This window comes from Monopterus albus, unplaced genomic scaffold (assembly GCF_001952655.1).
Source record: "Monopterus albus unplaced genomic scaffold, M_albus_1.0 scaffold34.1, whole genome shotgun sequence".
In the NCBI taxonomy this organism is placed as follows: Eukaryota; Metazoa; Chordata; class Actinopteri; order Synbranchiformes; family Synbranchidae; genus Monopterus; species Monopterus albus.
In genome coordinates, this window is record NW_018127914.1 from 3,583,985 (window position 1) to 3,595,684 (window position 11,700).

Here is an 11,700-nt window from a genome sequence, read left to right on the forward strand (position 1 = left end):
TTAACATTAAGAAAACTTTCTCTCACTTCGAGACAGACAGTACTACACAAAGACGACAATGTTTGCCTTTAGGTCTATTTTCATTAAAGAACTTATACTGTCCTCTGTCACACTAACACAACTGAATAGTTTGATAGTTTGGAAAACACTTGTTTTCTTGCTGAGTGTTAGATGAGAAGATTGATACCACTACACTAAATTAGTGTAAGAAGTACATGACACCACTGCTGATTTGTTCCTTACTTCTGCTTATCCTCTTATCTGACTTTATAATTGGTTGAATTTATAGTGGGAAATTGCAATTTTTTTTACTTGCTCCACCTTGTCTTTGTTGTCTATCCTAGAAGATATGAGTAAGCTGAGGGGAATCTGAATTTCTTCTAATTGTTTGAATTTTCAAGGCACAGAGCTTCGCCTGCTGAATGCCCTCTTCGATAAAACTCCCGAATACAGGGGCCGAGCCATCTTCAGGAGGGAAATGGAGAAGCCCACTTCCCCAGAGCTGGAGTAGATGCTGCTACTTCCTCGTTCACTCTCAGAGTCCCAGTAGCTGCCCTCCTCCTCCTCCTCCTCCTCCTCCTCCTCCTCCTCCTCATCCTCATCTGTTTCTTCTTCTTGCTCTTCCTCAGAAAACTCCTGCTTAAGCTCCTGGATGCCGGAGTGAAGCTCCATCAGCTGCCGGATCAGAGCTTGGTCCTGGGAGCGCATCTCCATCTGTAGACCAAAGGTACAACTGTTGGGTTTGAGATATTCTCGATACATAGACAAATGGATAGAGAGCGAAAGTATTATGATCTCGTATAATGTAATGAAGGAAAGAATCAGAAACTTAAACAGAATTTTGGAGATCCTTATGCCTTTTTCCAAAATGCTTCCTTCATGATTAAGCTGAGCAGGTTCATTCTTAGTATGAAACCACAGCCATTTCATTCTTTCAAATGCAAATGCATCTTTCTGCTGTTCCCTTTTTGTTATGAGAGGCTGTCTAATTGCTGCCATTGTAAAACTAGATATTCAGAATTCCACTAGCTGCAGAGTCCAAGTTTGTCCAAAGGAATGAGGAATGTCCTACACAATAAAACCTTTCTGGGCCAGTCTGCATTTCTTTTTTCTGTTAATTACAGCACCAGTCTGAGACTGGACTCCGGCTGAATGATGCTGGGTTTGGCTGCCTTTGTCCACACTTGGAGGAAAAAGAAGAAACATGAACTTAATTTGCATCTTGTCACGAATATCTTGAATATCTAGCTGGAGATGTGGGCATGTTGAGTATGTTGTGTATATGTGTATCTCCATCTGTAAGTGCTATTTTCTATATTGTTCCATTGTAGACTCTAGTCTAAATCAGTACAGATGAGAAGTCCTTATAGTGCTCAGTAAAACTGACAAAAGTCTATTTGATTGTTTTGGGAAGAGCAGTAAATGGAACATGGCGTTTATCCTGAATTTAAAAAGACATTGTTTAACCTCAGTGACAAGCTCAGAATGCAAATGAGAAAGAGTATTCATAAGGTCAGAACTGAAACTCGGTGAACCTATCCTTTAAGATGAGATCAGTTCAGATATAGTCACCCATTGCTGCTTTACAGTCGGTGGTTATTAAAACAGTCAGGAGGAATCTGTCTTTTCTGGTTTCATCCATACACCCGGTCTCTCCTTCTCTGTGGACACGCGGGACACTCGGTTACCATGACGCGCTGTCTGGGTGAATGCAATAAATGCCAAGTGATATATTAGGCCGTGACAATGAGCCTTACAGAGTTGCTCCCAGAGGTGCAAACAGACGTACACATACACATAATAAACCTGCACACACACACTTGCCTGTTTGACTGAAGAGGATGATTTAAAAGGACTGACACTGTAACAACATGACCTACATGCAAAACACCCAGGAGGTCATTTGATTTAACTTTCAGCATAATGAGACAATAAAATGCTTTCAATCTCACTGGTATCTTAAAATTGTCAGAGGACCACACCGAGGGCTTTCCAGATCAGGTATATTGATCCATTCTTAAACTGTGGAGCAATTGTAATATGTTATATTTATCTCCATTTACAGTAGCATTCCTGGAAACTAGCAGCACTATAACAAACTGTGGATATCAGTTTTAAATGAATGTGTAAAGTCAGATTTGTCTTATCATTTTAAATCATCATATTATTTAACTGTGGCTGAAAGATTCAGTTCAACATTACTATCAACTCTGGATTTGCAACATATTAGACACAGTGTGGTAGAATCTAAGGACCTTAAATACTCAAATAAAAGTCCCTCAAACCTTTATTTAAGTCTAGGCCTTATTTATTTTTCCACCTGAGACACATTCATATGGACCTACTTAATATTTATGTCTTACCAATTCTCTTCGCAGCCAGGCCAGTGCACTCTCGATGTCCAGTTTACTGCTTTCTCCTCCAGCTGTGCACCCTGCTCTTAGGTGGTCAGTCCTGCTCCGAGGGTCCCTGCATACACTCTGCCCAGCTGGATTGCAGTCATCAAATGTCGTGGTCTTGCAGGAGAAGTCCCGCAGTCTGGTCAGGACCACTTCCATCATGTTAGGTTGGTGATATCCTAAATTTGTCTAACTAGGAGTTTTGTGTTTGTCAGCTGTTAACGCCTCGCCTAGTCTCTCTGTCTCCTCGGTTATGAGATCTCTAGCAGTTCTGAGGACTTATGAGGAACTCGCTCTGTCTGTCTCTTCTTTCATACACACTCCTGTCTCCCCCCTCTGCTCTTTTCTTGCTGTCTGTCTTTCAACCATTACCCCCTCAGCTCCTTGGCAAAGTGAACTGGTGTCACTTGAGTGTGAATGTGCTGGAGCAGGTCTGACGTCATTGTGTTGTCCAGATGCTTGACCGGGAGTTGTTTACCACTACTGGGGCCTTTCATCAGATGCGCGCACACACCCACACACACACACACACACACACACACACACACTGTGATCATTAGTTTGGAAAGGAGAGGAGGAGGCAGGCAGTTGCCATGGCAACATTTGTGTATCTTTAAAAATACTGGACCTTGCGGTGGCATTGGTTTGTTTTGTCTGCTAAAAGAGGAGAGGGCAGAGCATATGCATGCATAGGTGCACACTCTCAGATACACAAACAGTCCTATCGTGTAAGTAGAGCTCTTGTGGACCTGGTGAGTGGCCCATCGCCGGGTCAAGGTCTTAAGAACAGCATGAACAGCCATGTGTAACTAACCCTTCTTGTGTCATTTCCCCCTCACTCTACAGCCCCTAGCAACCTCACTGCTACATCTTGGCACACCAAACGCAGGCCCGCTTTCTGGAGTTCCCAGATGTATTGACCAAAACGGAAAACAAAACGCATTGACAGCTATTTTTAGAGTCAAACAGACCCTACTTTTAGATCTCTTCAAGGAAACAAATGTCACTGCTCTCAAAAGGGATGGTGAAAAAAGCCTAAACCTCGTTATTTGATTGTCTCATGTTCTTAATCCTGTTGTCAACTGAAGGGCACTGACGTATGTAAGTGGTACGACCTGGAACATCACATGATGCAGCATAACTGAGTGAATATGTATAATAGAACTATATTCAAAAAGTAGAATTTAAAACCTATATCAATATTTATTTGTATCTTTCACCACTCTCAGTGGTCACTAAGTACATTTACTCAAGGTTTTACAGCATTGAAGTACTTGAGTATTTTCATTTTATGCTGCTTACTACATCAAGTCAATTTCAAACTGAAAACATTTGTACTCCGCCACATTTATCTGACAGCTTCAGTTACTAGTTACTTACTACAGTACAGATTCAGATTAATATTATGAAATATAATTAATGAACACATTATGATAGAGTAGATTTTTTTAGGATAAGATAAAATGAGTCTTCATTTAACCTCAGGTATATAATTGACAGGTATATAAAGTGATGGAAATGATCCCCAACTTTACCAGCTACAACAATATCAATATTGCAGTTCAGTAATACAACATATAGTATTCTGACATAAACCACTCATATAATGAATAGTTTTGGAACCCATACTCATTCTTTAGTACCTTTCCTCAAGGTGAATTTTGAATACAATACTTGCCTTTGCCTTCCTACTCTTAAAGTGAAAGATCTGAATACTTCTTCCACAGGCTAACTGCCTACTGTTATTTAATTTAATAAATAAATTAGAAATTATTCTCACCTATCTGAGGTATCATTAATATTTTCCAGTTCACCTCTTTTGTCGCACTGACTTGAGTGGGACTGGAAAGGCGATGTAGATGGCTCACTGGCGCCACCTGGTGGTGCATTTTGGAACAAAACGTTAAAACAAAACTGGTATTACAGAGCTGCAGAGGAGAGCTGCACAAACCCATTCCCTATTCACTTTTATCATTGTAATTATAATTGCAGACTGCTCATCGTGTGTTCAGAGGTGGAAAGTAACTAAGTACATTGACTCAAGTACTGTACTTAAGTACAGTTTTCAAGTACCTGTACTTTAGTATTTTTATTTTCCACCACATTTTCAGCCTGACCTGCTGAAATACTAAAATCTAAGTGCTGCCGGTGCGTAATGATTAACGTAAGAAAAGTATTTGTGATGTTCGAGTAAAATCAGCTGCAGATTGAAGGGCAGACGTTTCTCAGCTTTCCAGAGGGAAATCTCAATACAGGCTGCAACATAAAACCATCAAAGGTAATTAAACGAAGCTGATGAGAGGTCATTTCACCAATGAGTGGTCATGTGATTATACAAAGGGAATGAGTGCACGACACTCCGTCACGTTGATTGTGTAATCACCAAGTGTCTGCTGGCCAGAGGAGGGGGCGGGTCCTGAATGAGTTTAGTAGTTGTTGCTGGCTAACCAACAAAATGCCCCGTCCACCAAATTTGACGCGCAGTGCGCATTCAGTCAGTTAGTTAAGGTAAATTCAAGTGTAACGCGGGGTGGGGGTGGGCAAAAGAGATTGCTTATTTGTTTATGGGCCTGCCATGTAGTTCCCTCACCAACATTTGGTGTCTTTAAAAGTTATGTCTGTGTTTTGAATCCCCGTAGGCCGTCATCCTTCCTCTCATCACTCGGCTCCGAGGCGCTGCAGGCGGCCACATATTTGCGCACGGTCTAAACGGTGGTAGTCACAAGGCAGCGCCAAATATTGAGCTATTTGTACCCTGGCCGGTGTAAGAGGGTGTTTTGGGACCGTTGGAACACTTTACAAGAGGAGACAATTAGGTCTAAAGAATACCATATCAAGAAACACTGAGTTTAGTTGTTAGGCTATATGTTCTGAAAATTGATTTTTATTTTCATTTTTTTTTTTTTGCATGCTTTTGTTTTAGTCTGGGCATTTTTTCGTGTGAGATGTATTTATATCTGATACTCTAAGAAGTGAATCATGTTCAGAGACAAGGATCCGGAGAGAATTCCCCTGGTGACAGACGTGGGGAACACGTATACCACGATGGGAAGGTAACGTTGTTTCTCACGTTTATGCTGAATACTAAAATAGAAATAAATGGAAGAAATATGCAATTATCTATCACCCAGCGACTTTCAGTGAGTCACAAACTATATGCAGACTTTGTGAGACCATTTAGTGTCTACTATGAAAAGAAACCACTCCTTTTCTCAGTTGTGGAGGTTTAGCTGTGGCCAGTATCTTTGGCCACCTTTGTTTTGTTTGATATATTTTTCCACCCGGGGCTGGTCTGGGGTCTGCTGAGAGAACAGGAGCAGTGCGCAAACCCGCTCATTTGACCAGATTTATTGGTTGTGATCCGAGGTCACACCGCACAACATAGGGATGTGTGCATAAAGCATTATGACCTTATTTTTCATCTGTTAAATAATTAACCTCGTTCCTAAAAGAAGCATTTCAGCTAGGTGTTTGTGGTGCACAATAACGGACTCATGATATTTGGTGTTATTTATTTAACCTTATAAATGGCTATGTTCCAATGTGAGACTTAACCCCTACAGAAATTCTTGCTTGTGCAAACATTTGTATTCTGCTGGTGGGTGAAGCTCTGTCCATCTTCTGTTCCCTGATCTGCTAAGTTAAGGATGTTCCTGTACTGCTCATAACCTTCTGCTTAGCTGATCATGAAGCTGCTCTGTGATTTCAGATTTTTTTTAATGATCTCCAATCATTTAAAGACAACAAAATAGATTCATTTCTGTACCGAAATCAGATAAACCCACTTTTTTTAAATGCTTTTTTTTTTCTTTCAAATATCTTCTCAAAAACAGCTGCAGACTGCCAGAGACTTGGGTTGAACATACCTTTACCAGGACAAATATACAATGGAGCAGTATTAACATTCATTTTCAACAAATTTGACATTCGATTAATCTCACTGGATTGTGGGTTGGATACAATTGGCAATTAGACGACAAGATGTTAGGATCTGGCACTTGTGATGGTCTCTTGTAAACATAAAAAACCCCCCATTTTTTTAACCTTCTTTAAAGCTTAACAGTCAACTGACAGGTTCAGTAATAATAATGATTTGTTGCAGGCAGAGCTACAGAAATCTTTACAGAGTCAGTGATTGAAGATGCATTGATTTGGTCAATCACATGCTCTCACGTGCCACGTCATTGCATTTATTGTGACTTCACAGTTCATCCAGCGTGCCCATGCAGGAGGCAGTACAGGGAGACGGCATCAAACATTGCCATGACAACAGCCATGCTCAGGAGGAGCGTGAGCGAGAGAAGAAAGTTGCCAGGAAGAGGCTGTATGTGGTCTCTGTCATCTGCTTGATTTTCATGATCGGAGAAATCCTTGGTGGGTGGTTCTGTTTCCTTATTCATCTCTCTGGCACTTATGTGCTCCTTTATAGTTTTATACCCACTGTATTTTCCATGACATGACATGGCACCAGTGTGAATCTGAGGATTCTTCAGTTTATAACACCTGATGACTAATTAGCTAATTTTTTTTTATCTGATATTTACTTGTCTTCTCTTTCTGCTCCTGACCTTTGTTCTCTTTTCATCTCTGTTCACTTCCTCCTCTTCTCTTCCCTGCTGTATACCCACTACTTCTTTTTATTTGCCTTTTTCCCCTCCTCCTGCTTGCCTCTGCTCAATCACAGCCTTCCCATTTGTCTTTGTTACATATTTCTTGCCTATAAATACATATATATCCTTATGCAAGTATAAATGGAACATTTCAGCAATAATATTTATATAATATTTAAATAAATGTGTGGTTTTTCTTTTTCTACAGGTGGATATTTTGCAGGCAGTCTTGCTGTAATGACAGACGCCGCCCACCTGCTGGTGGACTTCACTAGCTTCCTCATCCGCCTGCTTCCTCATCAGCCTGTTATCCCTTTGGCTCTCCTCCAGACCTGCCACACACAAGCTCAACTATGGCTGGCACCGCTCAGGTATCGACAACATTTTTGTATTGAGCAGTAGCTGCAGTCAGATTTTTAAGCTGTACTAGAAACTATTTATATGCGTGTGGTAGGTTTACAACAGTTGTTACCAAGATGTGTGGCAGTAGAGAGAGATTAGAATTTGAATTGCCAAAACATTGTTTCTCCTGCTGTGTAGGCTGAAGTGTTTTTCAGACTTTTACATAAGTCATACTAAATCTGTGTAATGAATTTAAAGTTAGCCAGCCAGTCAGTGTTTGTTGCTCATGTTGTTTTTCATGCTATACAATTATTTTTCTTCTCACTCTTGTCATCTTTTCACACATGCAGAGATCCTGGGTGCTCTGCTGTCAGTTTTAGCCATCTGGCTGGTAACAGGAGTGCTGGTTTATCTGGCTGTGGAGCGCCTCATCAGCGAAGACTACACTATCGAGGGCACTGTCATGCTCATTACCTCTGGTTGTGCTGTGATGGCCAATATTATGTGAGTATAATACTCTGTGCTCATCTATACAGCCTTTACCAGTGACCAGTGTGCCTTTGAATATTTACAGTTTAATTAAAGCCAGTATAGAGAAGAGGGCAGTACTAAACTCAATTTCATGGACTCTTGAAAAAGCTTGTTTTGTAGTATGTTGTCAAAATATTTCAGAGTTGTTTAGTTACACACTTACCTCTCTCGTCAGCATGGCCGTCACCCTTCACCAGTCCGGTCACGGCCACAGTCATGGTGGACTCGGCTCACATGGCCACGGCCACAGTCACGAGGAACAAAAAGGATACACTCAACTCTCAAACCACACACACCTGAGTAATGACCATGTAGACATAGAACGAAAAGGAGATGACAATGGTATGTTCCTGTACAAGTCATTATTTTGTCACTTTGTTACGGCCAAGAAACAATTACTGTTCAATCTCCATGCACACTATTCTGTAGTATGACTGCAGGGGGCATTACAATCCATTATAGTGGAATATATGGTGGACTGTAACCAAGTGTATAATTGGTTTTCCTGTCCTGTTATTTTTGTCTGTCAGGACGGAGGGCTCGGCAGGCCAATGCTAGTGTGAGAGCGGCCTTTGTCCATGTGGTAGGGGATCTTCTCCAGAGCATCAGCGTGCTCGTCAGTGCCATCATTATCTTCTTCAAGGTTAGACGTCTGTCTAGGTGTGCACACATGGTGGAAAGTCCTCATGGTGAATGAACCCACGTGGAGAGGCAATGAGAAGGTTGATACGCCATGTAGCATTTGTCAGCATGGCGCCTTTCCCTTGTTGAAAAAGGTCTAGAATTATTATTACTTGACTATTCCATAATTATGTACTTATTTTGTATGTTTTTCCTACAGAGTGCAAAAAGCAGTATCTGTTTATCAAAGACATGGTGGGGAAGAGATCTTAAAATCAATCAACTGAAGGAAAAAACACTTTACCTTAATGTTCTTGGCCTTTGCAACTTTCTTCCCAGTTAAACAATCAACGACCCAAGAAATATAAAATTTATTGCATTAGTTCATGTGCACAAATACGGCAGAACTCATCAGTTATTTTTGTTTAATAAAATATAAATAGATTAAAGCTGCAACAGTCGCATTACATAACAAATATCTGAATAATTTGATGTTGCACCAATACCTCACGATGGTGACGTTTTTTTGTTTGTTTTTTTTCTACTGTAAATAATCAAATTGACCAAAACATTATCTTGAATGTTATTTTGATTATTTTCGTAGGTTTGACACTTTGCTGCGAGCATCCTGCAGCATCCAGTATGACTGACGAATCTGTGAATTATTTTTAGCTTTCAACCTCTCAATTCACTCTTGAGGAGGAATATCAAACAACTCAAGGTTGTGGCTGTTTGCAGTAGGACAATTGGTGTCGTCTTTCCTGTCCACATGCTCTTCTGTTGCTTGGCGTCTGTCTGTAGAATGCTCAGTAATTTTCAGTGTGCTGCAGAGAAATTATGAGGTTCTCTTATAGTGCATACAAAATACTATAGTAATTTCAGTTCCACTGTTCTGTGTCCTTTAATATGGTATGATTACTGTAGTCCCTTTCCTCCAAGTAAACATTACTGATCAGTTAAAATAGTGTGTTCTATCCACCATACAGTTCCACAGCAGAAATGGTGTAATGACCTGCTGTGTTTTTTTTCAGGACATGATGCTTAGAACATGGATGGCATTGTCTCCATTATCAAGAACAAAAGCAATCAAATTATTATTATTATGCAGATGGTAAACCTGTTGGTTATTTTTTAATACTCATGCACTCGTCCTCCATTTTCTACTTTTTTTCAGCCAGAATATAAGATGGCTGACCCCATCTGCACCTTCCTTTTCTCCATAATGGTCTTCTGCACCACCATCACCATCATGAGAGACATCCTTATTGTCCTGATGGAGGGTGAGGCTGTCATTTCTGAGCCAGTGCTCAAAATCATCTACATATTTGTACTTAAAGGTGGAGATATCTGACTCCATAACCATTTTCTCATAGTCCTACTATTGTTCTCTTTTCTCTGGCCCAGGCATTCCAGCAGGGGTGATGTACGGTGAGGTGCGGGATGGTCTGCTAGCAGTGAAGGGAGTCGCGGCGGTCCATAACCTTCACATCTGGGCCCTCACTATGAATCAGACTGTGCTGTCTGCACATGTAGCCATAGGTGAGAATGAAATACTAAAATGAAAATATTCTTTTGAAACTATGAGCTGTCTGCACATTACACGTTACATTGATGGTACCGCACTTTACATGGACACTGCTTAACCTACATTGTGGATGAACAAAACAAACTCTGTGGCCTTAATGACTTTGGCTTTTCTAAAACTTATGAACTTCTTTCTTTGGCTCACTTGAAAAATATCTTTTTCACACTCATTTTAACAAAATGTACAATAGTAATGTCAAGAGCTTTATTGTCCATATGCTAAAATGCAAACATTCTATATGGCAACTGACTTGCAGCTCCACTAATCGCTAAGCTTTTCTGGTACTGTCATAATTTGTTTAATAATATTGATGACATACTGTATTTTTATGTGTGTACCAAGCGGCAGACAGAAAACCCTGGGGGCTAGCAGATAAAGAAAGTGACATAAAAGCCAATGTTATCTAAATACACATTTTTCTCAGAGGCTAGTATTGTTAAAAGTAGAGTTTAGAAAGTTATGGCAAGTCTGACGATATAAAGCAAAGCCTGGAGTCATTTATTGCAAAGAAGAATGCAAAGTTGTTGGATGGATAAAAAAAAAATGGAATAGTTGCTATTCCTAGTCTTGCTAATTGTAAACAAAGGTAATATTTTGCTAGACTAATGCTATGTTGTTACCTAAGTGGATGTAAAGTAACCATTATTACAGCCTGACTAGCTATGGAGCACTAAAAAATTTTCAAGTCGCATAAATGTAAAGTATAAACACACATAGTGACTAATATTTATTTCCATGTTCTTTCTGGTCTTCTCTCCTCCACAGATGAGTCAGTGGATGCTCAGACTGTCCTAAGAGAAATGACACAGGCTTGTTTCTCCTCCTACAACTTCCACTCAGTTACAATTCAGATGGAGAGACAGGCTGACCTGAAGCCTGGATGTACTATGTGCGAAGACCCCAAGATGTAGGAACCTGCCTAAGTTGTCATCTGAGCACAGCAGAATGAGGCTAAACTATGATTTTTGCTGCTGTAACATGATAGTAGCATCATTTAGTTGTTCTGCTATCTTATGTTTTAATGTGACATTAAAACCCAAGTCACGACTGTGCCTTTGTTTACATCCCAAAGAACTTGTGATATTGAATTAAAAATGTGTCTTAATGAATGGCACGCTGGCTCAGAATATATGTTGTTTTAGGGGAAAAGCTTATTTTTTCGTCCTCCTCCTGGGTGTTTTAACATACTGTATTTAAGACATTAATATTCATGATTTGCCTTTGCTTTTAACTGTATTCATATTAAATTAGAAATCACTCTGCACTGTATAGTGTTCTTTTCTGAATCTGTATGTTTCAGTTCGTTCAGCAGCTTCTAAATTATACTTCTGTTCACTATTTAGAACATAAATATAAATTGTTTGTTTAGCTTGTGACCTTATGTGATTAATTCAGGCTGGAACATTAATCTGCTCTATCAGCCTAAGACGGCTACATCCATTTGCACACAGTCTGTTATGTGTAGCTATAGACTATGGACTACATTACCAGAAACCTAACAAGTACTGTATGTGGAGAGCAGGTGCATTTTTAAATGATGAAAATGCTTTTCCACTACCTTTTTTTATAATTGTAAGGTACACGCCGAGATGAATTATTCAATAAAATATTT

The 11,700-nt window shown here is 40.0% G+C and overlaps 2 protein-coding genes across 2 annotated transcripts; one reads left to right on the forward strand and one right to left on the reverse strand.

Annotated features, from left to right (window-relative positions):
- Positions 1 to 372: 372 nt before the first annotated feature.
- LOC109958605 (uncharacterized protein C53C9.2) lies at positions 373 to 4,236 on the reverse strand. Its single transcript, XM_020597363.1, has 3 exons — positions 4,180 to 4,236; positions 2,364 to 2,889; positions 373 to 714 (listed from the first exon to the last, which is right to left on the reverse strand). Exons 2-3 carry the CDS (start codon positions 2,559 to 2,561, stop codon positions 397 to 399), a joined length of 516 nt encoding a protein of 171 aa, XP_020453019.1. The 5' UTR covers positions 2,562 to 2,889; positions 4,180 to 4,236; the 3' UTR covers positions 373 to 396.
- Positions 4,237 to 4,759: 523 nt separating this feature from the next.
- Positions 4,760 to 11,700, forward strand: slc30a8 (solute carrier family 30 member 8). The gene is given in 10 exon segments (XM_020597361.1): positions 4,760 to 5,452; positions 6,607 to 6,773; positions 7,218 to 7,285; positions 7,287 to 7,380; positions 7,702 to 7,855; positions 8,058 to 8,224; positions 8,413 to 8,525; positions 9,678 to 9,783; positions 9,908 to 10,042; positions 10,854 to 11,700. Coding segments are annotated over 10 exon segments (1,224 nt in total). The 5' UTR covers positions 4,760 to 5,378; the 3' UTR covers positions 11,000 to 11,700.